This window comes from Sciurus vulgaris (genome assembly GCF_902686455.1).
Source record: "Sciurus vulgaris genome assembly, chromosome: 1".
NCBI classification, from domain to species: domain Eukaryota; kingdom Metazoa; phylum Chordata; class Mammalia; order Rodentia; family Sciuridae; genus Sciurus; species Sciurus vulgaris.
The window spans coordinates 122166851-122194244 of NC_136461.1; the positions used below are offsets into that span (position 1 = coordinate 122166851).

Sequence of the window (27394 nt, forward strand, 5' to 3'; positions counted from 1 at the left end):
TCATAATTCACTCCTTCCCTCCTCCCTGCTCCCTCCAGGACCGTTCAGTTTTGGCGGGACCCAATAAGATTCAAATAAAGTGGAGGGACCAAACCAAAAGAGGACAAGTATTTAGCTGTGTGAATTTTAACCAATAATGTACAGGTCCTTGTGTGTGAATGCTGGAAAACGCTCTTAAATAGAGTGCTTTCTCGCCACTCGGGGCCGCTCACTCCCCCCAGCCATTGTATCGGTCTGAGGGGCTGGCTGCAGTCCAGGCTCAGCTTGCTTTAATAAAACCTCGTTGTGTGATTTGCATTACCATGTGTTCACTTTGACTCTCCAGGGATTAGTCGGAACGGGACCCTACCAGTACAAGCTCTACACAGTTCAAGCCACTTGAAAAGCCAGCAGAAGTCAATGAACACCAGTGTCTCTGGTGTTCATCTGGACTGCTCTGATCTCATCATTTCTTGCTGCCTCTTCACCCAACTCCTAGATTCTACAACTCAGCTCCCAATACCTGCCTCAGGACCCCCGACTTCTTTTGAATATATTTCTCTGGCTTCTACCCTTGATGCTTACTTCAACATGCTTCCCTCTAGGAAGGAGCCAGGCTGGCTACAGCCCCAGGGAAGAGGGATCAGGCAGGGCCTGAGCAACTGCATGCTTCAGCTATCCTTTGTGACACTGAATGGCCCCAGGTACCTGGTTCACTGCTATCCCAGTGTGAATAAAGCTAAGGGACACTGACAGCTCACCAGAAAGTCAGACCCCTCTTCAACATACTTTAAACAGAAATGTGTTTGTGTATGGCCCATAAGTACCCTTTGACTGCTACAGAGTGTAAAAATGCAGACTGTGGAGAAGAATCATAGATTTAATTCAGGCAAAGGATTTAGGCTGCCTCTGTGTAACACCAAATTTTTATATTAAATCCATATTTTAAATGCAAGATGGGGCAATTGAAGAATAAGACTCTGAGTAGTATCATCTGCTAGAGTCTCTGAGTTCCCTCCCAGTTCACCCTCATCCCTTTCCTGGACTCAGCCAGAGTCCTGGCCCTGTTAAGGGCTGGCCTGAAGACTCAGGGCACCCAGCACAGTATCTGGTTCCCAAATGCCTCATCTTTAGCATTCAACAACCCAAGCCCTCCCTCCAGAGTATACCAGGGGAAGGATAAATCGGGACTCCAATTAAATAGAACGGGGTTTCCAAGAAGAAAGGCAGGCCTCTTCCACAAAGGAGTCAAAATAGATTTCTAATAATATGTCTTTGTAAATCAAACTTCACACTATGAACAAAGCTGGTCTAACCACTCAGTTCTCAAGAAGGTATATGCTTCCGGTGCTTTTTCTTTTCAGAGAGGGACTTCCTTTGCACCACCATCTATTCTTGTTTCTGCCCACTTCCTTTATGACCAACCAGCCAGTGTAAATGTGTTGGGACATGGGGGAAATTTTTTCCCCTGCATTCAAGTTGCAGCCAAGGCACTGATCCACCTGTGAGAACCTGATAGCCAGAAAACAGAAATTACAGCCCCAGATGAGGCTGCTTCCTCTTCCCCTGAGTCACTGTTGCCTGTTCTTGCTCTCAATTGGGAAGGTAGGCCTGGAGGAGGTGAGTGCCTAGAAATGCAGTCTAGACTAGCATCCCAGATCAGGGAGGAGGAGAGACAAGTAACAGGTTAGAAAACCAGGGCAAGGAAATCTCAAGTCTCCATTTACAAAGCACTTTATAGGTTACAAAAACTTAGAATGTGGTCAACCCAACCTCTCCACCCATTCTCGTCTGGTATCTAAGTTGAGACATATTATTTCACAACCTTGCTTATATCATGGTTGTTAGAAATCATTTTCAAAACAAAAGACCATGATTAGACTTCCATATCTTCTCCGACTAGAACTCTTCCAAAAAGACTCCTGCAGCAACATCTATTCTGCTGATTCCCAATGAAAAAGCAGATATATAAGAGAGGCAAAAACAGCTAGGAATAAATATCAAAGTTCTCTAGCTCTTTGCGGCTCAATCGGGCAGAGTTATGGGCTCTGGATTGTCTCATTCCAACCTGCAGAAGAAAAAGAGAAATTTCAGACTCCCCCGGTTGAAGATCCTTGTAATAATTCTATGGAGTATGAATTATTATCCCCATTTTACAGATTAAGAAAATAAAGCTCAGAGTGGTAAAATAAGTTATTCAGGGTCAAAGACTAGCATGAAGTAAAGAAGGGACCTGAATCCAATTTTCTTTCTACAATTCCAATGCTCTTTTAACTACTTTGTGTTTCTTTGTAAACCCTCACTACTTTGGGTCCACACAGTGTCCCCTACACCCCTGGACTGCCTGTCCAGTTGGTTTTAATATAAAACTATAGCTGAAGGGCCAGGAATCTCAGAGAGTACCCACCTGCCATCTCCATTGTGACCAAAGACAATGTCTTTATTGGACCATGGATGGAGGCTTGGGTATGATTCTAATAGAAGGGGTGCTCTCCAAGCCTGAATTTCTTCGGGTATAAATGTGAATGTAGGGGGCTTAGGATATAGCTCAGTGGTAGAACACTTGCCTAGTATATGCAACCAACCACTAACACTACCCAAAAAAAACCTAACTTATAGCATTCTGTGAGCATTAAATTATTATTAAATCAGATAATTCATGTGAAGATAATGGCAGGTTGTCTTATATACAATAATCCCCCAATAAATGTTGACTTACTCCTCCATCCTCCCTAAATGACCTGATGGGAATCAATTCAGCTACCAGGCTCACTGGTCACCTTCCAACAGTGTCCACCTCAGCACAAGCTTACAATCACACACATCCCAATGCCATGGTTCCCAATGCCATGGTTCCCAATGCCATGATAATTTAGAAAATTACTTAGATTTCCTTTTATTCCCTTCTCTGACTTTCCCCCACCCTACCCCCACATACACTCTTTAAGTGGAGATGACTAATTTGTACTCCAAAGTCTGGTAACTAGCTTGGGGACAGTCCTAATTTAGAACACAAGCTGGAAGTCAAACATGAACATCTGATGTGACATTGGGTGAGACCCTCACTCTCTTTGGGCCTCTGTGTCTTTATCTCTAAAATGAAGATTTGAATTAAAGAATCCCTAAAATCTCTACAACTATGAGACTATATGGATGACCTTTTCATAAGTATGGCTTTTCATAAGTACTTGTCTTCAGGGCTGTGGTATAAACACTAAACCCACTCAGGAGGAGTTCCAGAATCTTACCTCTTCATAGATGGAGCAATTGGAGGAAGGGTCATGGTTCCTGTCCTTGAATCCAGACTAGAAATTCAAAGAGTAAAGAATTATGCATTCAAGATAGGAGGTATCTTATTCCTAACTAACATGATAAGTTCCAAAACAGACTCAAAGCCCAGAAATCTTCTGAGCTTTCCTCAACAAGAAAGTTAAAAAAATCTATCTCAGAAATAAACAATAGTGTTCATGGTCTCCTAGGAAGCACAATACATACTGCCTATGATATGACATTTCTGAAGCAAAATCAGAGTTTAGTACCCCATACCCACATACCCCTAAGACCCACACAAACACACATTCCCAGGGTGCGTGCACGCGAACACGCACGCACACACACATCCCTCAGGCAGTCCTAATGCAATTATTGTCCCATACCATGTATCTCTTCAACGCACTCTCCCCTAATGTAAAGAATTCTGACACAAATGTAAATGCCAGCCCTGAGCACATATCCTGAACATAGTGGTTTTGTGAATCATTGGAATTAACAAGCACTTTAAGTGATATGTAGTTTTCAGAATATAATACTAAAGGATATAAACAGAGTATCTATGAGCATCTATCTATCCTTGGGTGTAGCACATAATTAAAAATCTCTCATGGTGGGTCCAAGTTGGCTGAATGACATATTGAAAGGAGATTGAATGAGAAGTCTGAACACCCATAGTAAATTCCTTCAAATACATAGTTCCTGACTTGCAAGTTCTGTGAATTCCCATTTCCCTATTGTACCATGTAACAGCTCATGGATTCATACTGCAATTCCAACCATAAAAACACTACTCCTCCCATCGTCTCCCATACCAGGTAAAAAGGATGAGCAGAGCATCAGGAAACTCAACTCCAAAGTTCTAGGTGCATGTGAGAGCTATGAGCTCAGCTTGGAGCAGGATTTGAGTGGAACACGACTACCTCAGGCCAGAGTCTTCCACCAGCAGGTGACTGGCCAGAAAGTCAGCATTGTGTCCCTCTAGGCCAGTCCTCCAGCTCCAGGCCCTAAATCCTTGCTTTGCAAATATCTCCAGTATCTTTCACCATAGCCTCAGTTGGTCTACTAAGGATCCTGTGGTCCTTCTGCACAAAGCACCTTCTTTCTGTCCTCATCCCTTGGATCCCACAAAAAGTCCTGGAAAATCCTATAATCCACTATTCTGAATCTCAGAGATGTTCTTATTCTCCAGGCAGAACCAGAAAGGCATTTTTCCTCATTGACCCATTAACATTTAAACACAGTCATTGAACTAAATAAAGCTACTCAGATACACACAGTACACTCTTGCAAACACATGCCATGCATATGCACATGCAAAATACACACCTGCATCAATCACACTCCACAGAGGAAGAGACTTACCTTCCGAGAAGGCAGTATAAATGAATACAATGTATTTGCAGTTTCTTTTGATGTGGAAGAAGATGACTAACGAGAAGAGAAATAAGAGTGTTTCAGAAGCAGATTCAGCACAGCCCTAGAGGGGTGATCACTTCTATCCCTCTGTCTCTGCTCTGCTTAGATGGAAGCTTTACACATTCATAAAAAGAACCCTGGATTAACCAGAAAGACATGAGTCAACCTGATTGCTAGTTCCGCTCTGTTAATAGGGTAACTACTATTCGTTGAGCACTTATTTTATATATGTATTCTCCCCTAATTCTACCACTCCTATAATTTAGGAATAATCATAAATTTGACCCTGCCACAGATGAGGCTACAAAAGGGTGAAAAGTCCAGATCAGACAATATAAACAATAGGATCAGGATTCAAACCTAAGATGCTCCAGGGATTTTTCCTCATCAAATCAATGCCTCCTGTTGGCAACATGCCTTCAGTCTCAGGACCTGAAACTACAAGTCCTTCAAGACAGGTAACCGTCCTCCTTTTAAGTTGCTCCAGAGGAGGGATCTCATTCTCACCCAATACCCTAAGCTGAGAGGAGCTCTTCCTTGAATTTATCCAATCCCTGTCCTTGAATTTCAGTGTGAATAAAGCCAGAGAACTGACAGACATCGATCATTCTTCAAATGGATTTTCTGTGCCCCACAGCTTAGCCAACAAGTCTAAGACATTGCTATACCTATGCTTGTATTTTATGAAAATGGATTTTAGTGTCATGTATAACTGAGAAGAACCAATAAAATAATTTTTTTAAAAACACTAGAAAGTGTCATTTTTATCAGAAACTTTGCATCACTGGCCACAAAGAGGCAGTGTTTCCCTTAGGAGAGATCTCCCAGACTGGATTATCAATAATTAGCCAAAATTAGATGTGTTTCCTGTCCATGGGTAAATTTCTACAACCCCAGGCTATCAAAGGTGAGGTCAGAGGAGGTGAAATGGAGATCCAAAGACCTTGGTTCAGCTCTGCCACTAACCAGCTATGCGACCTTGAGCATATTAGTCTATTTGCTCATCTGTGATGTGGGGTTCCAATTATATCTAAAGCATTAAGAACATTTCATGAGGCCATTGTGGGAGATTTATTAAGGAAATGGATTTTACTGTTAAATCTAAATAAGATAAAAGGGGCCTGAAAACAGATATAAGGGGTAATGAGGATAAATTGTATGAAGGCCCCCAGTGATTGGAATCAACAGGAAGAGGGAAAAGTTGAATCTCCTAACAAGGTTCCTCTTCCTATATATTATCTAGGCTAGGCCTTCTGCCAACCATGGAAAAAGGAAGAATGTCTGCATCGGACTTTCCAGCTCTGTTAAGACATTCCAGAGGTTCCTCAAAAGACTAGGAATGGAACCACCATATGATCCAGCTATATCACTCCTCAGTATTTATCCTAAAGAATTAAAGTCAGTGTACTATAGCAATAATGCATACTCATGCTTATAAGAGCACAATTCACAATACCAAATTATGAAACCAACCTTGGTGTCCATCAGTGTATGAATAGATAAAGAAAATGTAACATGTATACACAATGGAGTTTTATTCAGTCACAAAGGAAAATGAAATTATGAACTTGAAGCATTATGTTAAGCAAAATTGGCCAAACTCAGAAAATTAAGGGTTGTATTTTTCTCTCATATGTGGAAGCTTGAGAGGAAATAGGAAAAGAAAGATGTGGCATAGGAGAAAATTTTACAAAAAAAGAAGGGAGATCAGTAGAGAAGAGGAAGAGACCAGGAGAGGAAGGTGAAAAGGACAGGGGAAAATACTGGGGAACAATACTAATCAAATAATATTGTGCACGCACAAACATATAACAAATTCCATTATTATGTATAATTATCATGCACCCATAAAAATATATATAAAAAATGATACTCCAGAACATACTGATTCAAACAACTTATTAATGTATCTGAAATCAGGCTATGCTCTGAATCCCAGGAGCACTGAGATCCTGCCATTCAAGGTGTAACTGGGGACGAGGGCATTAGGGAGCCCCAAAGATAGAAATGGAATGTATTAGAGAAACTGGAGTGGAACTCGATCATAGAGTAAATGGTGCTTCCTTCTTCAAGGAATTTCTGCTTCTGTATAAGAAACAGTAAAGGAACATGAGGTTACATGAGTAGACAGTGGGATCTGTTCAGGTTTGAATTAAATAGGGAAAGGCAAAACAAAGAAGAGGGGCTCCCAGGAGCCTAGGAAGGAGTAGCAGGACTGGGGAAAGCCTCATCATTGGGCACCCCAGATGGGGAGAGATACGAGTTCCAGGAGCTTACAGTGGAGCAATCAGTGTCAGGAACAAGGAATCACTCGGGTATGATTAGATTCAAGCAATCCTGTCCAATGTCCATCCCTTCACTTTGATAACTTAGAAACCCCTCCTTGCCTTGGCTGACTTGTGAGCTAAATTTTCCACATAACCACTGATAATGGGCAGAACTCTAGGTAGTGCTATGATCTGAGCCATACCTCAGGGCACTGAAATTCAGAGGGTTTAAACATTTTAAAGACTCAGCATTTTTAACATCCCCTCCCCCACAATTTAGACTTCATAACCAGCTTGCCCTTGTCCTCTGGGCAGCTTCATGCTGGATGGAGCCCTGGTCCCAAGGCTAAAGGCAGGGGGAACACAACCCTTCTGGCTTCCCTCCTCTCATGCTTCTCCCACAGAAGGTTAGGCGTGGAGGTGTTTAATCCTGCACATATTTCCATTTGAGGTTCTAGTGGGAAGCCAAAGAAGGCCAGCAGGGTTCATTAGACAAGATGGAAGCTGAACTCCCCAAAAGCAAAAAGCTAAGAGGAAGAGAAATGTCGGCCATCTTTGGAGACTGGAGAGTCAGAGGCATTTGTCAAGAAACAGGAGTTTGTTACTTTTTTTTCCTCTCCTGTTCAGACCCATATGGATTGTCTCCAAAGTGAGACCACATGAAACTTGGGATTTAGGCCTTCAAGCTGGGACCTGGAGACAGGAGGGAGACTGCACAGAAGACTGAGGCCAGGCAGGGAGGAACCTCTGAGTCAGAAGCAGTGTAACAAACCTGAGTCCCCAGTAGGTTTAAGTCTAAATTGTTATTTTCTCCCAGATTCTTCTTATTTCTCTAAAGTCATCCTCATTGGGGAGCGGGGGCGGCGGGGGGGGGGGGGTGTAGAAGATAAATGGCTAAAGATAGATGTATGTGCACTTAGAAATTTGTACCTGAGTCTGGCAGTAGTAAAAATCTCCTTTTTAATTTTCACACCCCAATATTTCACTGTGGGGGCAAAGAAACAGGCAAGGGAGCTGCCCTCATTCCCACTAAAGGAAATAGACATTAGGGAGTCTGCTTCACGGTTCTGTGAGGCCTCATAGGGCCTCATCTGTGTGAAGAACAGAAGAATTCCACCTGTGCCTCCTCTAGCCAACCAAAACGGCAGTGGGAAATGGGCCCTTCCGCCCCACTCCCACCTGCCGCCGCAAAGTTCAGTAGGCACTGCCTGATCCATCATGGCCTTTCCCCAGGCCTGTCACCACATCCTGCCTGTGGTAATGGGGGCACTTCAACCCCTCTGCAGCTTCTCTTCTACATCCCTGGATGACAGGAAGAGTTGGCTGTTACCCTGCAGAGAGCTGGTGAGAGAGGTCCAGGGGAGATACCTTGGACCCATCAGTTTTAAACCAAGCTGATTACTCTCTCTAACACTTCAGCCAGACTTGGGCCTCTTCTTTTCCCAAAAAGGCTGTGAACATAGATCAATGAGCCAGTTACAGTTACCGTTATTCTTTGGCTGGTCATACTCCCCAGACCAAGGTGACAGTTAAGGGGCCCACCAAAGCACTTAACTGCTAAAGAAACAAGAATCTGTGGTCAGACACAAAAAATATAGGAAGGTTTCACTCCTCTTGGCACTCAGCCTAGCTGGAGACTGAGCAGAAATGAGGACACCATGATGCAGTTTGAGGAGGAAGCAGCAGCCTTCCGCCCTCTGTGGATTTCTGTTGTACTTCATCCCTGCTCAGCAGATGCAATTCTACACTGTGGAGCTGCTTCTGCCTCCCTTTCATTTCCTCTGCTCCCTTCGTCTTCCCCATTTTCCTCTATGGTCAGAGCTAGGAAACTGGTGAAGAAAAGAGATAGGGGAGGGCGGAGGATAACTTTGAAAGGATAAATGTCCATTTCTCTTTGTCTCCCTGCTCTGAATGGCCATCCTCCAAAGAGCATGCTCCAGACCAATTGAGAGAGACCTCCAACCCGTAGAATGTCATACTTCATTTCTCCTCATTTGTGGGTCTATGACATCTTCATAAATTGTCAGAAGTGCCTGTGGGCTGGTCTCTGGGAGGAAGTAAGAAAAGAACAGAGCTTCAGAAATCTCCAGAGGGCTTCCTGTCCAGGCTTCAACTTCTGATGGTCCCACCTCTCCCTCAGGTGGCCCAGACCTTAAGAATGGCTCTAGAAAAGAGGCGGGTTAGTGTTCTTCCCGTTTTATCTAAAGAGCACAATGGTGTAACCACCCCCGACATGCCTTCTCTATCAAGATGGGCAGTCCCCAATCAAACCAGGCAAACTGCAGATAAATCTGCACATTGAGGATCAGACTGCAAACATCTGGCAGCCAACACAGAAGTCTTGCTGCCACTGGTTGCCCTCCCTCAACCATGTGCACACATATCCCAACACTCTCTGAAGGAAAAGATGCTATGCACCCAGGCACATCCCACTAAACACAGGACCAAGTCAATGAATCTGATGTGTCCAGCAACAGCACCCCTCAAGTTCCATCCACTTACGTGACTGCTTCCTCTTCCTCTTCCACACACAGAAGCAAATGAGGGTGACAAGAAACAGTGTGACCAGAATCATGACAATCACCAAAAAGGTCAGAAATCTGGGTCCTGAGAGATACAGAAGGTACAAGGGCTGAACTTGCTCCACCTCTTCTTGCTTCCCACCTGCCAGCTACAGCAGCTATTTCAAACTCCACTCTCCTCCCCAGTGTGACTGGTCTCCTCCTGCCCTGTGAATTCCCCACCAAAGTTGTCTCTCTGTTTAATTGGGTAACTTCCCCTAAGTGATGCCAAGAGTTCGGGCATTAATATCTGACAGATCTGGTCCAAACTGTAATTCTATAAGCTCAGTATTACTTATTTAACTCTCTGAGCTTCAACTTTCTCACCTATAAAAAGGATCTAAAGCTATATGTCTATAGGGGTTAATTACATGATCTGATATACGTAAAGCATCTGGCACAGCAAATGTCTCATCTATTCATTGTTTATAATTGAACAAATATTTATTGCACATCACTATGTTCCAGGCAAGTCTTCCATTTCCCCTTCCTGCTACTCCTACACTGCTCTTCCTCATCCTAACTTCTTCATTTAACATTTGTGTCATGCATGTAGCCTGATATATAATCCAGCCAACATGAGAAGGAAGAGGAATTAAGTGTTTCAGAGGCCAACTGATTAGCTCTTCACAAACATTATCTCACTAAATCATAGCAGCAATCCTGTAAGGCACTTATTATTATTATCCACATTTTACCCTAGAGAACAACTGAAACTCACAGAGGCTAATGAATCTGCCTGAGATCACAGAGTTAGCTAATGTAAAGTCCAAAAGCCAGCATCCTTCTCACTGCATATTGCCTCAATCTTGTTTGTTTCTATTTTGCCCCCAAGTACTTAGTTTTGTTGCCCCAATTTTGTTGTAAGGTTCTTAAGAACAGAGACTATATGGTTTGGGTTTGGGTTTTGGTTTCTTCCATAATGCCAAAGCTGATGACACATTCTTTGTTTATCTAATAAAAACTGATGCAAACTTAACTTAGGTGACACTTAGGATAAGCAATAAAGCCAGAATTCTTCCAGGCACCTGCAATTCTCCTGATGCTACTGCTGACCCAAGGTACTATTGTACAGTGTCATTATCTCCTGGAGAGTTACATAGTAAGTCACCACTCAGGAGGAGGAAGCGGGTCTCCCTATGTCTTTCAGAGGATGAAGATAATGATCAGGAGCCATTGCTGGACTCACCAAACAACCATGCATTCCCTCTGTATAGGGAAAACTTGCATCTCAAGAAGGGTATGGAGTTAAAATCTTCCGAGACTCAGACAGACCCGGCTTATAGGAAATACGTGCCTAAAGGCCAGGCCCTTTTTGAGGAGGGGCTAAAAGACACTGGGGGAGGAAACCCAGGAATCACATATCCACATCTCTCTTGCATGTGAGCCTGATCATGGGGTCCAATACCTTCGGCCCTTGTTATAGCCTAAAGTGCTCCACTTACTCAGGAGGACATGTAGACATCCCTGGCTCAGGTTGAGAGTGTGGCTTGCCCAGCTGACAGGGTTGCTAACATTGCAGGAGTATATGTGCAGGTCATTGGCATCGATCTGCAGTTCCAGATACGTGATGTTCCTCAGTGTTGGGATCAGTTCATTGCTTCTGTACCAAGTGTAGCTCACATTGCTATCCCTGGAGACCAAGCAGTAAAGAGTCACTTGGCATTTCCTTTCATCCAGGGCTTTCCACTGCCCCTGCAGGAGAGGCTGCTCAACATGATCTGGAAACAGAGATTCTGATCAGAAAGGTTCTGGAAATACATGTCCTACAGGAATCAGGGGGCAGGGTGAGGAGTCCTGGAGACTCACCAAATACAAAAACTTTGAACTGGACTGTGAACACTTCTCCAGACTCCTTGGTCACCTCGAGTTGATAATGACCACTGTCCTCTGGCTTAGCGACCTTGATGAGAAGGGTTAAGTCCTCAATCTGAAAATCAAGTGTTTTGTTGAAATGCTTCAGAGCTAAAGCTTCATATTTCAGACCAGTACTATTCTTCCAAGTCAGTATCACGTATATTCCTGGAAGTGAGAGTAGCTTCATCTTCCATTTAACGGAATGTATCTCTGTCTGTATGATAGAAGGCCGTAGACAGAGCGGCACTCCCGAGAGACCAACCATGTGGTGAGTAGAATCTGTGCATTCTAGGAAAGAAAAACCAGGTGATGTTAACAGGAAGAGTCTGAAGCCTGAGCAGTGTGGGCAGTTGGATGTGATTTCCCTTAAGCTAAGAGGATGGAATCCAGAGTCAAAGAGAATCTGAAAACATACTTCCTTTATCTGCTTCTCCCCAAGGTCTGTCCTCTAGTCTGAAGGAACCCACAAACCAATAACCATAATTAGGATCTCTCAAGAACTTACCATGTGACAGGCAGGTTTCAAACATTTACATGTTTTAACTACTTAATTTCACAAGGACCCTGTGAAGCTCTTATCCTTATTTTATGGGTGAGAAAACTGAGTTAGAAAGGACTTAATTAACTTGCCCAAGTTACACAGTGAGAATGATGAGCTTGAAATCCAATTGCTTTGGCTTCAGGGGATGAATTTTTAACCAAGATGCTATAAACACCATGTCTAGTGCGACTCCCTCACAGCAGCATTGAGGCAACCACTAGTGACCAGTGATGATAATAGCCAGGCCCAGTGAGACAAACCCTCCAAGCTGTTCCTCCTCTGTCCTCCCATAGAGTTGAATTCATAATCCTCTCTTATAACACTTGGCACGTTGGTTTGTGGGCCTTATTCATTAATGTTTATCAATCTTTTAGTGACCAGAAATTATCCACAAAGATTACTCCCTACAATTAGAGCAATTAGAAAGACAAAAATAAAATTACACTTCCTAGGTATATCACAGCACTTTTCTCCCTAGATATCAAGACAAGAGCTAATAAATATGGGGGTATGAAAGTCCAGAGAAGCTGAGTACTGTCAGTGGAGAAAAGCACAAATTCCTGTAACCATTTTTGGCAGGGAAGCTCTGTGGCACAGGCCCACTGAATGAAGGAAATAAGAAAAATCAATCTGCCTGGATTGGGGAGAGTCAGGGAGAATTTAAAATAGAAAATAGGAGATGGGGATAGTTATACAAATGGCTGTGTTAAAATGGAGGACAATGGAGGCAGAGAGAGATGGTATTTGAATCATTTCCCCACGGGCACAGCAAGTTGAACGGCTGTTCCCCCACCCCCCGCCTAAATTACCTTCACAAGAGTTAAGGAAATGAGGTGAGAACATAGTAGCTCCTTATGATGAAATGAAAGAAGTATTGAAAAAGGCAGAAAGGAACGAGTAGCCCATGTCTCCCCTACCCCCAGTCCAGTGTGGAGAGAGACTGCCTGCTTGTGGTAGTGAGCAAGTTAAGCTCATGCCTTAGACTTGAAAACCACTGCCAGACAGAGACCCATGACCCCTACCACCAGGCCAATACCAACAGATTAAGGGGCAACTGAATTAACCCAGGTGTCTGACTGTCTCCCCCATGCCTACTCCAACCTTGGGAGGCAGAGTGGGGATCAAAGCGCCATCTGCTGGGAACAGGGCACAAATCTAACATGGGACTTGGTCTTAGAGTTCAGTACCAGGTCTGCAGTGGCAAGAGCAGCATTCAGTAGAAACCAAAGGTCCCCTATGCAGGCCAGAGTTCACAAATGGAGAGTTTAGCCAGTCCCAGCATCAGGTTCAGATCCATGCACCAGTGGGACAGAGTCTACATCATCACCGACATCATCTCCAGCTGTGACTGGGCCTTGATGCAACCCTGAGGCTGTGCAGAACCTTGAGGCTGTGACACTCAAGCATGTCCCAGGTTATCATCAGTCTAGGTGGTGAAGGAACTGCCTTCACCAACACAACCCCAACCTTGGGCAGCCTAGTGTGGCGTAAGACTCCCTTTACTGAGGGTCGGACGGGATAGTAAGTACAGGACTTTGCCTTGGAAATAAGTGCTGGGCTGGTGAAGCCTATTACTGGGCAGATCCTCACAAACCCCACCCAAAAGTTAGCCTGTGAAAGGAGCCTCTAGAACAGCTCCAGTGCTGAGGGAAGACATTGACCCCAGCCTAATGGCCTTCTATTCCAGCTAGCATCAGCTGGGCCTGATGGCAGCCATGAGTCTAACCAAGTAATAGAAAGCCCATGGCAGTCAGTATAGGCCTTGGTTCTATCACAGTGCTCTTCTGATCTTGGTGAGCTATGAGCTCAGGATGTGAAACAACTTGGTGACATCAGGTGTCACATGCATGATATGGGAGACTACTGCTGGTCCATCCATGGTGACTCTGTCCAGAACCAGTAAAAATCTGCAGTGCCTGACGTGTCCTTGGGCCAGTGCTAGGTGAGGCTTGTGGGAAAAACCACTCTCTCTAGGTACTCTCCTGGTCTGTTCTGAGTAGCACATCAGCAGCATATTTGGTGTACATTGAGCTTGGACACCCATTAGTACTCAAAACAGTGACAATGCACCAACAGCAGACTCCCAGCAAACCTGGACCTGCATGTTGTTCAGTATTGAAATAATGGAAGTGACTAGAGGCTCAAAGAAAATTAGCAGCCTGCTTAGAATTTCTGGAAAGACAGGCACAAATAAACCAGATTAGGAAGACTAGAATAAATACCTAATGCCCAGATAATGACTAGATAATGACCAGATAATGCCACATGCCAGCAAGCATAAGGGCTTTCAGAAAATGATGACCTCACCTAATAGTCAAAATAAGGTGTCAGAAACTGACCAGGTGGCAATCAGTACAGAAGAATGCTCAAAGAACTTATAACTGTTTTAAGGAAACACAATGAGTTTGAAGAAAACAGAGAAAAGCATGTCAATATTCTAACACAGAAACTGAAAAAGAAATACAAGCAACTTAATCTTGTTAATGAAACAAGGAGCTCTTTTTTAAGACAAAGATAATAGACAAACCTTTTACCAGACTAAGAAAAAGAGAGAAAAGACTCAAATAAATAAAAGCAGAGGGGGCTGGGGTTGTAGCTCAGTGATAGAACGCTTGCCTTGAATGCATGAGGCACTGAGTTCGATCCTCAGCACCATGTAAAAAAATAAAATAAAGGTATTGTGTCCACCCACAACTAAAAATTTTTAAAAATTTTTAAAAGACAGAGATAAAAAGGGAGAGATTACAATCAACACCACAGAAATACAAAGGATTATTCGAGATACTTATAAAAAATTGCCAACAAATTTGATAATCTAGAAAAAAAATGGAAAAATTCTTAGCTTTTGTGTATAGGCCACATCAATATTGAGTCATGAAGAAACAGAAAACATGAACAGAACAATATAACAAGTAATGATGTTGAATTGAATCAGTAATTAAAAAAAAAAAAGTTTCCCATTAGGGAAAAAAATTACCCAGGGGGGCTGGGTATGCAGCACAGTGTAGATTGCTTGCTGAGCATGCATTAGGCCCAGTGTGTGATCGAAAGCACAGCAAAAAAAGAAAAAAGAAAAAGAAAAAGAAAAGCCCAAGACCAGAGAACTTCACTGCTGGATTCAATCAAACATTTAAAGAATTAATATTAATTCTCAAGTTACTCAAAAAAATAAAAGAGGAAAGAATTCTTCCAAAAAAATTCTATGAGGCCAGCATCACCCTTATACCAAAATCAGATAAAGGCACAATAAAGAAAAAAAACAAAAACTACCAAAATCCTTGATGAACATAGTTGCAAAAATCCTCAACAAAATACCAACATCAGCTAGGGATGTAGCTCAGTAGTAAAGTGCTTGCCTACCATACACAAGGTCCTGGATTTTATCACCAACACTACATACACACACACACACACATACCCCTAGAAATCTGAATCCAAAAACACATTTAAGAGATTATTCATCATAATCAAGTGAGATTCATCCCAGGAATGCAAGAATGATTCAATATATGCAAATCATAAACATGACACATCATGTCAACAGAATAAAGAACATAAGTCACATGATCACTTCAACAGATTCAAAAAAGGCATTTGATAAAATTCAATTTCCTTTCATAAAAAGGCTAAATAAAATAGGTATAGAGGAAACATACCTCAACATAATAAAAGTCATTTATGAAGCCAATAGCTAAAATTATACTGAATGGGGAAAACCCAAAAGTTTTCTAAAATCTAGAACATAACAAGGATGCCCATTTTTACCACTTCTACTCAACATGGTGCTAGAAGTCCCAGCCAGAGCAATCAGGCAAGAGAAAAAAATTAAACAGCATTTAAATTGAAAAAGAGAAAGTTGAATTATCACTCTTTGCTGATGACAAGATCTTCTATACAGAAAACCCCAAAAACTCCAGGGATAAAAACTACAAAAACTGACAAATGAATTGAGAAAAGTTGCAGGATATCAAAAGTCAACATATAAAGAATAAAATTATGGCATTTTCAGGTAAATGGATGGAACTGGAGAGTATCATTCTATGTGAAATAAGCCAGTCCCATAAAACCAAAGCCCGAATGTTTTCTCTGATAAGTAGATGCTGATCCATAGCCAGGGAAGAATGAAGGAACTCTGGATTGTACAGAGGGGTGGGGTTGGTGGGGAGGGGAAGGATGTTTCGATACATGTTTAAATCAAGTTAAATATCTTACCTTCTTTGACATTTGTCATTTCTTTATTGTGAAAACACTCATTCATAATTTTTTTTTAAATTTCAAACAATAGTAAAACTATTTTCAATCTGATAAAGAATAGAAACCAATAAAATGCTTTCCCCCTAAGTTCAGGAGCAAAACAAAGATTCCATAATTACCTCTTTGAATCCACATCCTACTAGAGGTCATGGCTAATTCAACAAAGCAAGAAAAATAAATGAAAAAAAAAATAAAATTGGAAATGAATATATAAAACTGTGAGGATTCACAGACAATATAATTGTGTACATAGGAAGCACAGAGGAATATATGAAAAACCAGTTAAATGTATAAACCAGTTTAGAAAAGTTGCTAGGTATAAGACCAGTATATAAAAAATCATGTATTTCTATATATTAAAGAAAACACCAAAAAATCAAATTTGAAACAATATAATTAAAACACTACAAAAAATTAAAATATCTAGAAAAAATTCAGCAAGAAATATTTAAGACCTAGACACCCAAGGTAACAAAAGACATCTAAGAAAGATGAGAAAAGCTAAGTAAAGGGAGGGATATAGCATGCATTTTTAACTTGAAGACTTATATTGTTAAGATTTCAATTCTCCCTAAATTAATCTACAGATTCAACAGAATTCCAACAAAAAAAAATCTAGAAAGTTACTTTTGCAGAAATTGGTGAATTAAATCTAAAATTAATGTAAATGTGAAAAAGACCTAAACCAATTTTTTTTTTTTTTTTTTTTTTTTTTTTTTTTTTTTTTTTGGGTGCTGGGGATTAAACCCAGGGCTTTATGCATGCAAGGCAAGCACTCTACCAACTGAGCTATATCCCCAGCCCAAGTCTAAAGCAATCTTGAAGAAAAAAGGTAGAAAGACCAAAACCTTTTCACCACCCAATATTAAGAAATATTGTAAAATTCCAGAAATTAAGATAGTATACCATTATTATGAGAATAGACAAAGAGTCAAAGAAATATAATATAATAGAAATAGACACACATATGATCTTTTCAATAAATTGTGTTGGGTAACTTGAATATCTTAAAAATAAACTTTGCCATCTTCTTCACACCACATGTAAAAAATTAATTCAAAATAGATGACAAATCTAATGTGGAAGCTAAAACTATAAAGTATATAGAAAAAAGCATAGAAAAATATGTTCTACAACTTGAGGCAGACAAATATTTCTTTAACTTAACAACAAAAAAAAACTAACCATAAAAGAAGATTGATAAATTGGATTTCATTATACTTAGAACTTCTGTTTGATAAAAAGAGGACATTAAGAGTGAAAAATTGGGCTGGGGATATAGTTCAGTTGGTAGAGTGCTTGCCTCACAAGCACAAGGACCTGGGTTCAATCCCCAGCACTGCAAAAAAAAAAAAAAAAAATCAAGCCACAGACTAGAAGAAAATGTTTTCAAAACATATATTTGATACAAATCAATAGGAAATAAACTGATAACTCCACCTCCCAAAATGGCAAAAGATTTGGACAAACACTTTACAAAACAGGATATCCAAATTGCCAATAAGCATACAAAGAAAAAAAAAAAAAACAGTGTCCAATATGCCAGTTGTATTGACACATTCCTGTAATCCCAGCAACTTGGGAGACTGAAGAAGGAGTATCCCAAGTTCAAGGACAGCCTACATGCCCTGTCTCATAATAAAAAATAAAAGGGACTGGGAATGAAAGTCATAGACCACTCCAGGGTTCAATACTCAGTATCACACATACACACACACACACACACACACACACACACACAGCCCAACATCATTAGTTGTCAGAGAACAATGAGATTCTACCCCATCCTTACCAAAATGACTAGAATTTAAAGGACTGAAAATTCTGTAAATTAAGGAATAAATGAGACTTTCATTTATTGCTAGAAAGAATATAAATTTGTATGAGTATTTTGGAAAACTGACAATATCTTCTAAAACTAAATTTACATGTACCCTATTATCCAGGAGACTTGTACCTAGACATGAAAACTTTTTCTTTTCACTATAAATGAGCAAGAATGTTCATAATGACTTTATTTATAATAATTCAAAATGAGAAACAACCCAAATATCTGTCATCATAAAATCAATAAAGAGATCATGCTATATTCTTATAAGGGAATATTGCACAGCAATGAAAAAGAAATAAGCTATTTCTAAGGCAAACTTGTGAATGGCTCTCACCTGAATGATGATTAGTAAGGAAGTCAGGCACGAAAGAATTCCTATTGAATTATTCCATTTATGTAACATTTAAAATTAGGAAAAGCTAATCTATAGTGAGTAAGATTAGAATGTTGCTTACTTTGGGGTTATTGCCAACTTGGAAAAAGCACAAAGATCCTGCTGGGTGCTAGAAATATTTTACATCTTGATGTGGGTGGTAGTTTATATGTACACATATATAAAAGTTCATTAAGCTGTTCACTTAAATTTTGTGCACAACACTGTTATATCTTGATAAAAATTATTTTAAAAAAAAGGAGTATTGGCTATCTCTCATAAAGTTGTTCTGATCATTAAACTAAGACATACTTTGATAAGAACACAGTGTGATGTCGTAACTGTGAAAACATTGCCACAGCAAAATCAGAGATAGAAGAGATTTCAAACTAAACTCATCTCTTAGAAAAATATCAGAAAAGTCATCTTGATGCTGTTACTAAAATGGCAGATAGAAATCATTAAATCAGAAGGCCGATTTAAGAAAAACAAACAAGAAAGTACACCAGGCAAATTCACAGATTAATAAGGAAAATGCCCTGTATTCAATGAGTATTTTTTAATGCTCACTCTGTGTCAGGCATTGCTCTAGGGCAGGATTTCTTAACCTTGCACTTGACATTCAGGGCCTGATAATTCTTCACTGTGCTGCGTGCCGTAAGGATGATTAACAGCATCCCTGTCCTCTACCCACTAGACTCCAGGAGAACCCTTTTCCTGTCCTGACAAACAAAATTTCTCCATTGTCAAATGTCCCCTGGGGATTGGGGAAATGTCCCAGTTGCCAATCCCTGTGCTGGGCATTAGGGCATAGGGGTGAGCAAGAGAAACCAGGTTCCTGTTCTTGTGGCATTTACAGGCCCATCTTGAGCATGCACCATAAATTAGTGAAAAATAAGCAAGATTCTTTCAGAGAGGAGTAAGCGCTGTGGATAGAGTTTTTAAAGGTGACATAACAGAGTAACAGGTGAAGCATGGGGATTTCTTTAGATTCAAGATCAGAAAGACCTTCCTAAGGAGCTGGATGTGTGGACTGAGAAGTGGAAGGCATGAAGGTTCTAGTCAAGGGAGGAGCTAGAGGGAGGTAGGTGGATCAGCCCCCTTAGGGCCCTCTGAGGGTAGGCAACCAAGCAGAAGCCACAGACCTTATGCAGAGTATTAAGAATAGAAGGACTAAGAATAGGAGGTTTAGTGATTGGCAACCATTTGCAAAGAAATAAAGTATCATAAGACTTCATTTTCCAGAAACAGGACATCACCTCTGAAGTCTATGAAAAGGAAAAATAAAGCAACCAAGTTACTTTTTAAATTTATTATTGTTTAATTATTTAATTATTATTTTAATGTATTGGGGAATTTTTTTAAATTTCTTTTTTTTTTTAAACAAAATTGCATTTAAGAGACTAACCCAGGCAGGGAGAGTTTTTAATAGAACGGTACTCAGAAAGATGCTCCTTATATACAACCAGAAAGTGGTAAAGGAGGAGATGAAACAACCAACCCTGGTTAATTGGCAATAGCAATGTCAGTCACATGCAGGGTCAAGAGTAAGGCCTCATAGAAAGGGAGCCACCCCAGTGGATATACAGCACATGAGCCAGGCTGCAGGCCAGATGATTGGGTATCCATTTCTCCACCCCACCTAACGCATTCATGGTCTGAGACTACAGATGGATCCTGAGTATTTCACAGGCAGAGACACCAAGAGCGAGACAAGCAAGTCCACAGGCTCCAGTATAGAAGCCAGAAGTGCTTGTTACTAAACCAAAACCCATAGGGCAGGCAGGGTTTTAAGTAAGAAATAGAAGCCAGACTAACAGGAGAGGAGCAGAACCAACCAGAAGCCATGGAAGGGTAACAGCCAAGAACTATGAACAGCCAGCATCACTGGAGCACACATGAGTGCACCATGTTGGCTCAAAGGTGGAGCCAAAGTTCAACCGATGCGCGTCAGTAAGGCCATCCATGTTGCTCAGAGGTGGTTGTTGCTCACGCTGCACCGATAGGCAGATATTTTTAACTTCACTCATATTTTAAAGATGGTGTTATTAAGGGCACCAAGTCAAGACATAAAGGAAATGTTTTAATCCTTGATTTGATGTTCTTAAAATCTAAAACAGCCAAGATGTGATATGAGATGTGCCTTGAAGTACGCCCAAGGTATGATAATGACATAAGGGGGTGGGAGGGTATTTTATTTTTACCTTACAGATTTGCAAGAGATAGCGCAAATATTAAAAAGTACTTAATATATAAATCTACCAAAAAAATTATAAAGTATACCTCTATATTACCAACAAAAGACTAGAACATACAGTCATACATAGAGAAATGTAATTCTCTACTATCACAAAACTAAGTGTGGATTATACATGGAAATGGTTAAGTTATTAATTAAACTGCTAAATATTTAAAGAATTGAGTTTGTGATCTAGAGTCCTAATGATATGCTGCCTTGGGACTCATTTTTTTTATTATACCTTTTTTTATATAATTAATTACTTTACACACATCAGATGAGTTTTTTCTACAAATAAAAAAAGGAGTTAGGGAGATGACCAGGTGTCATTTTGGTTTTGTCTAGTTCTGTTCTTTTCTTTTCTTTTCTTTTCTTTTCTTTTCTTTTCTTTTCTTTCCTTTCCTTTTCTTTTCTTTTCTTTTAATACTGGGGATGAAACCCAGAGGCACTTTACCACTGAGCTATACCCTCAGCCCTTTTTTATTTTTTATTTTGAGACAGGTTCTCACTAAGTTACTGAGGCTACTTTGAACTTGCAATTGGTTTGGTTTGACCAGGACAAGAGCACCCTTCCCCTGAGCAGAGGCAAATGTGGCCATTTGCAGGAGCAGATGAGGAAGGCTTACTTGGGGAATAGTTGGGCAGGGGTGGAGGTATGAACCCCTGACTCATGGTCCTGTTTTCTTAAAAAAGGAGGTTTTTAGCTGGTAAAGGCTAAGATGGTAAAACTGGGCCCTGAAAAGATGGTATCACCTTTTGGGGAATGGAAGAAGCCATGGATTAGACACAAGAATTCCAGGACCCTGAGGGCCCAGCTAAGGTTGGAGACTGCGACTCAGTGTCTGCTCTTTGATGCTGAATTTTCCCCTGAAGCTCTCAACAATCCAGTATAGGAAGAAGAAAGATGGCTGGACTGAGCTTCTGTGAATAGACTGGAAGGGGACAGGGGCCAGAATATAAGGCAGATATAGTAGAAAAGTAAGTGTCAGGACTCATGCAAAAACACCTCAGTCCCTGTCCCAGAGGGGAGTTCATGCCAAGTGAGGAGACAGGAAATACCAATAGGAAAAGGTAACTCCAAGACAAGTTCTCATGTGTTTGAAGCAAAAGATGAAGGGAATTGGCATTGAGGATTGGTTGTTCAGAAGAGAAAGGCCATAGCAGATTGGGAAGACCGAGATGGTCTCAGGGCTGCAGCCACTGCCGTTGCTACTGCTCAGCAGTCTTGGGGGTCCTTTTCCGGTGGTTAGGAAAGGAAGAGTTGAAATGGAAACTGTGCAGAGAAAGGGCAGGGTTCAGGTGATGAACTCTAGAACAGCCTCCGGAAGAAGTGGGCAGCACATACAGATGAGGTCAAGGAGACCATGCGACTCGCAGTGAGTTCCACTCAGCCCTGCAGCCTCCAAAGTTGGACAGGAGCCAGAATCAGCTCAGCTTCCTCTAACCTGGACCTGTTGATTAGAGGAAGGTGTGAGGCCCGAGGTCCCCAGACAAAAAGCAAAGGAAGGTCTCACTCACAGGGAGCATAGCTTCCACCAGCCGACACAAGGATGTTGAGGTTTTCTCAGGTTGGGCTTGGGCTCCCAGGCTTGGGGGAGAGGAAACAGAGGTCTCTGCTGGGGACTCAGTGAATAGAGCCCAGTGATACCTCAAAGTGCCAGGGCAGGACCAGCCCTAGTCAAGCCAAACTCATAAAATCCCAAAGGATCCTCCATGACCTGCAGCCCACTTCTCTCTTCCTCTCAACTTAACTTCAGACTGACCATATAAACTGCTCTTCTCACACAAAGCAACTACCTCCCCTCTATCTAAATTGGCCTAGCCCATGACCTAGTTAACTGAATTATCTCATCTCTAATGCAGAACTATCTTTCTCCAAGTAACTTTTGCATTTGCCTTTCATGCTTCCCATTCAAACCCTGTGATTTCCTTACTTTTGTTTAGACCGATTCCTCTGCTTAGATTGTTCTACCTTGTCCCTTCCGCCTAGACCCTCATCTTCTAATGCCAATTCCCCATGTCCCTACTGGAAGGACTCTCCATCTTCTCAGCTGCCATTTCACTCTGAATGGATCCTGCCTGTCAGGGACACTTAGCATTTTCTGTTTTCCTGCATAGCTGTTATTGTGCACACCGATTTTCCTCTGTCCAAAAGATTCTCTTGAGTAGAATTAACATGTTTCATTTGCTTCCTCACAAAAGCTTACACAGCTCCTGGAGCATTGTTAGGGTTTCATGAATCTGTTCATTTAATTCATTCAAGAGTGACTCTCCAGCCAGGCCCAGTGTCTGTAATCCCAGGGACTGGGGAAGCTGAGGCAGGAGGATCAGGAATTCAAAGCCAGCCTCAGCAACAGAGAGGCCTTAAGCAACTCAGTGAGACCCTCTCTCTAAATAAAATACAAAATAGGGCTGGGTATGTGCTTCAGTGGTTGAGTGCCACTGAGTTCAATCCCCAGTACCCAAAAAAAAAAAAATAGAGTGACTCTCCATTTAACTCCCCAAAGTGACTCTAATGTAGGTATTTCACATAATATCAGAGAAACCACAGAGATGTGGTTCCCTTGGCTTTGGCCTCTCACCTTGTAGGCACCATATCCCTGCAGTTTCACTCCCCATTCACAGGCCTACAGAACAAAGAAACAGTGACCCTGAAGTGACATGGAACTCCCACACACTTCTTGATTCAACCACTTAAGAAAGTAGTTCGACAGCATCTGCTGCAGGTATATACACATACCCCACAATTCCACCCTGGGAGTATTCCCAACAGACATGCCTGTATGAAAGGATTTATAGCAGCATCATTAAAATAGAAAAAAGTGGAAACAACTCAAATGTTCATTAATGAGAGAATGAACGAACTATGGTACAGTCATATAATGAAACACTAGGCCACCATGAAAATGATCAGTTACAAGTAGTAACATAACTAAATTTTACAAGATATTGAGCAAAAGAAGCTAGACACAGGAATGCACAGGAATGCCATAGGATTCCACTTGTATCTAGGTAAAACTGACCTGTGATGCTAGAAGTCAGAATAATGGTTCTATTTGTAGAAGAGGAAGTGGATAATCAAAGGGAAAGAATGTGTAATAGTTCCAAGGGTATGTCCATTTAATAATAACTCACTGAGATGTACTTTTATAATTTTGTACAGTTTTCTGTACATATCTTACACCATGATAGGAAGGGTTTCTGTAGGGATTATTGGCACAGCCTATAATTTCAACTAATCAAGAGGCTGAGGAAGAAGGATTGCAAGTTTGAGGCCAGCCCCAAATGAACAATAAAAAGGGCTGGGAGTGTATCTCAGTGGTAGATCCCCTGGGTTCAAGTCCCACTACTGCAAAATTTTTTTTAAAAATAGGGTTTAAGTATAAAGACAAGAGCCAGGTGACCCCTACAGTGATTTCTACAGCTGAATTCCCTCAGGATGGTTCTGCAGCCAGGTTCTATGGCTTCTAGTCTCTCCCCTAGCTATGACATCATTCAGACTTCGAGAGGAGGTGCAATGAGGAAGAGAAAGGAAAAATGACTCCAGCCTTCTAGAGCCTACCTGGATCCCAAACAGAGCAGCCACAATTAGAGAACACTCCCTCAGAAGGGAAAGTTTTCACATGATCTAGATAAATAGCCAGCAACCCTCAGAGCTAATGGGAGAGACACTGTCCCTGCTTTTTTGGGCCAGCATACCTTCTCACCCTGAACCCAAAGCACCTCAGGATTCACAGCCTCCACCCTGTCCCTTGGGGTTTCCTTAGAATGGACAACTAAAACCTACCTCTGGGGCCCAAAATGAACCTTATGGCCCAGGCTCACCCCTGTGGGCATTGATTTGAAGGTCCCTGCACCCCTACTTATCTCACCCCAAAATCATTCCAGTCTGCCTCTAACATGCCTGTAAATAATTCACTTGCTCAATCAATAAACATGTTTTGAGCACGTACTAAATTAGGCCCCTTGCTCAGTGCTGATCACAGCTGTAGTTTCCTATTCATTCTGGTGGCAGAATGTAGACTCCATGAACAAAGGGTCCATGGACTTATTGAGCTCTGAATTCTCAATGCCTAGCCCAGTGGCTGGTACAGAGCCACTCAAAACCCTCAGGGAGGGAATGAAAACAGAGAGGGTGGTGGTGTGTGGAAACGAATGTTTGTTGAAGGTCTCGCTTGTGACAGATACTGTTCTAGATGCCGAGGGTACAGCATGAACAACACACAAAATCCCTGCTCTCAAGTGACACCCTAGTGGGCTGAAGAAATAAGTAAACAGTGTAGACTATAAAATGGAGATGGGTGTATGGAGAAAAATTAAGTGACGCGAGAGATGAGGGGCTGCAAAATAGTATGACTGAAGAGGCAGACATCATCGAGAAGACAGTGTTTGAGCAAAAGCATGAGAGGCTGAAGGAACCAGCCCAGGGCCACAGAGGAAGCAGCACCCCAGGGAGAGAAAACCATGTCTACAGAACCTCAATGCACATATCACTCTTCAGCTTTGCACAAGTTTTCCAGAGACTTCTCATTTCATGCACAGCATGAAAGGCCTACATGACCTGTGTGACCAGGGCCACCTCCCCTTCCTCTCTCCTTCATTCTAGATGATCACATAAGGTCTGGATTCTAATCTTCCAGAGGGACACAGCCCCGAGTCCATGCCAGCTCTCACCTCATACCAAGCTGGGGATCCTTACCTTCGCTCTGATACCCCTTGAGGAACAAGAGAAGCAGGAGGCTGATGGCTTGCCCCACCATCCCCACAGGGCCCCTCTCTCCCTCAGACACTCAGCTGTGTAGGGCTCAGCAGTCTCCAGTCGGCAGGAGGGCAATGGGGAGCAGATGTGCCTGGCTGCCTGTCCAGCCACAATTTCCTCAAGACTGTTCACTTCTGCTGTGAGTTGATGAAGCCACTGAGCAAGTCCCAGCCCCCAGATCTGCTCTGAAAGTTCCCACAAGCTAAGCTAGTGAAGTCTGCCTCAAATGGGCGGGTGCTCAGAGTTCAGTCTGACTCACAAAACCAGTTTCAAAATCTTATCCCTTGCTCTGCTCCAACCCAGCCACTTCATTCAAAAGCAGATGCCCAAGAAATGTTCCAATTCCCTTCATCCTAGTGACACTATGGAGAGACATACAGGGGGACCAAACAACCATTATCCCAGCCTGTGCCAGTCAGGAGATATTGTGGGAGTAGAGGGAAGAGGTTCGGTGGAGGATGCTGACTGAGCAGCAGAGCTCTGGATAAGTCAATGTTGAAGGAGAGAAGGAGTAACTGGGGTGACACAGGAAAAGACCTAAGCTTTGGGGCAAGAGAAAGATCTAATAGGCCCAGGGATTCTATGAAAATTGGTACCCAAATTTAAGCACATGCAAATTATATTTGTTTCAGAAAAATCTGCTTTTGCTCCAAGTCTCCTATCAATACATCTGTATTCTCTCCCTTTCTCTTTCTCTACTTCCTACAGTAGTTCTTTCTTCCTCCTCTTGCCTTCTCCTGGAAAGGACCTGGGCTCGTTTTCATTGCCCTCCAGCTGCATTGTGATTTCACCCTCCACAAAGACCAGACATCTCTGGATTTCTTTGGGCTTCTGTGGAGGGATGAGGAGAGTGACATCCTAATCTCCCCCAGAACACTTTGCTTCAAAGCCATCTCCCAAGGTTAATGCATCTTTCTTCTTTATTCTCCTAAGAAAAAAATACTTTAAGTGCCTCCACCAAGTCCTCCTTTCTCTTTTTCCATCCTTTGATTCTTTTCCAGTCACCCTGTTTGAAGCTGGACAAAAGGGAGGCAGAATGAGACCCTCAGCTGCCAGTGGAAGCAGCTGTGTGTTATGCACAGAGCACTGGATTTGGAGTTAAAAACTTGGTCTTCAGGCTCAGTTCTGCAATTTATAACCTGTGTGATGCTGGTCAAGTTACTTTCTGAATCTTCAGAATCACAATATTTGGTTCCCCTTCCTACAAAATGCTTTTCAGAATCAAACAACTATCCCTAAGAGTATTATATAAAACTGGTGCAATGATCTGAATGTTTGTGTCCCTTTAAAATTCACATCCAAAGATCTAATTACCATTGTGATGGTATTAGGAGGTGGAGTCTTTGGGGATCTGATTAAGTCTTAAGAAGAGATTCCTCTTCAATAGGATTAATGCCCTTATAAATGAATCTCTAGCCATTTGCCTGCCTCTTGCCTGTCCATCACCTACCTTTCACCTACCCATCACCCACCGCCTGAGGTTCACCTCCTGATTGTCCGACAGCAGTCAGCAAACTGACCGCAGACCGCCAGTGGAGCGCCAACTGCCTGCTATTGCCTGGAAGTTCACTGTCACAGTACCTGCAGGTTTGGTTACACGTGGCTACCGCCATTTTGAGACAACAGCCAGGCCCTGTAGGACCCCTGGCCAGACTGACTGAGCCCCGTCTCTAGGATCCCTCAGCCCGACCAATCACCCCTGCCTCTGGGGCCCTCACATCGACTGACTGCTCCCCGCCACAAGGACCCCCAGACCAACTGACTGTGCCCTATTGCCAGGACCCCCAGACCAACTGATTGCACCCCACTTCCAGGACCTTCAGTCGACCACACCCACACCCCAAGTTGCAGCTCCCCATTTGCCAACACATTTGGAAGCTGGAGCAGCCAGGATTATCTTGGATAATCCTGGAAGCTGTAGCTCTGATCTTTAGGTGGGGCAAATCCCACCCTGAGATGCCTGCTGGAGACTTGAAGCTCATTGTCAGGTACCTCTCATACATCAGGCTACTGAAGACTGGGAAGTTTGAATACTATAAGACTA

The 27394-nt window shown here is 42.1% G+C and overlaps 1 protein-coding gene across 1 annotated transcript; it reads right to left on the reverse strand.

Moving 5' to 3' along the window:
• Window positions 1-353: 353 nt before the first annotated feature.
• CD244 (CD244 molecule) lies at window positions 354-25533 on the reverse strand. Its single transcript, XM_079127871.1, has 10 exons — window positions 25291-25533; window positions 11306-11641; window positions 10942-11217; window positions 9438-9542; window positions 8915-8982; window positions 6696-6753; window positions 6142-6182; window positions 4615-4680; window positions 3228-3284; window positions 354-2047 (listed from the first exon to the last, which is right to left on the reverse strand). The coding sequence occupies exons 1-10, from the start codon at window positions 25349-25351 to the stop codon at window positions 1967-1969; spliced, it is 1149 nt and encodes a 382-aa protein (XP_078983997.1). The 5' UTR covers window positions 25352-25533; the 3' UTR covers window positions 354-1966.
• Window positions 25534-27394: the final 1861 nt, after the last annotated feature.

Bases quoted from the DNA above. Each gene is read 5' to 3' on its own strand.
- CD244 (XM_079127871.1), bottom strand. From the start codon at position 25,351: ATGGTGGGGCAAGCCATCAGCCTCCTGCTTCTCTTGTTCCTCAAGGGG. The intron at 11,642-25,290 runs GTAAGGATCCCC...TTTCTTTCCTAG, and splicing joins CAAGGGGTATCAGAGCGAAG to AATGCACAGATTCTACTCAC. The intron at 4,681-6,141 runs GTTGGTTTCATA...TCTTCTCGTTAG, and splicing joins ATACACTGATGGACACCAAG to TCATCTTCTTCCACATCAAA.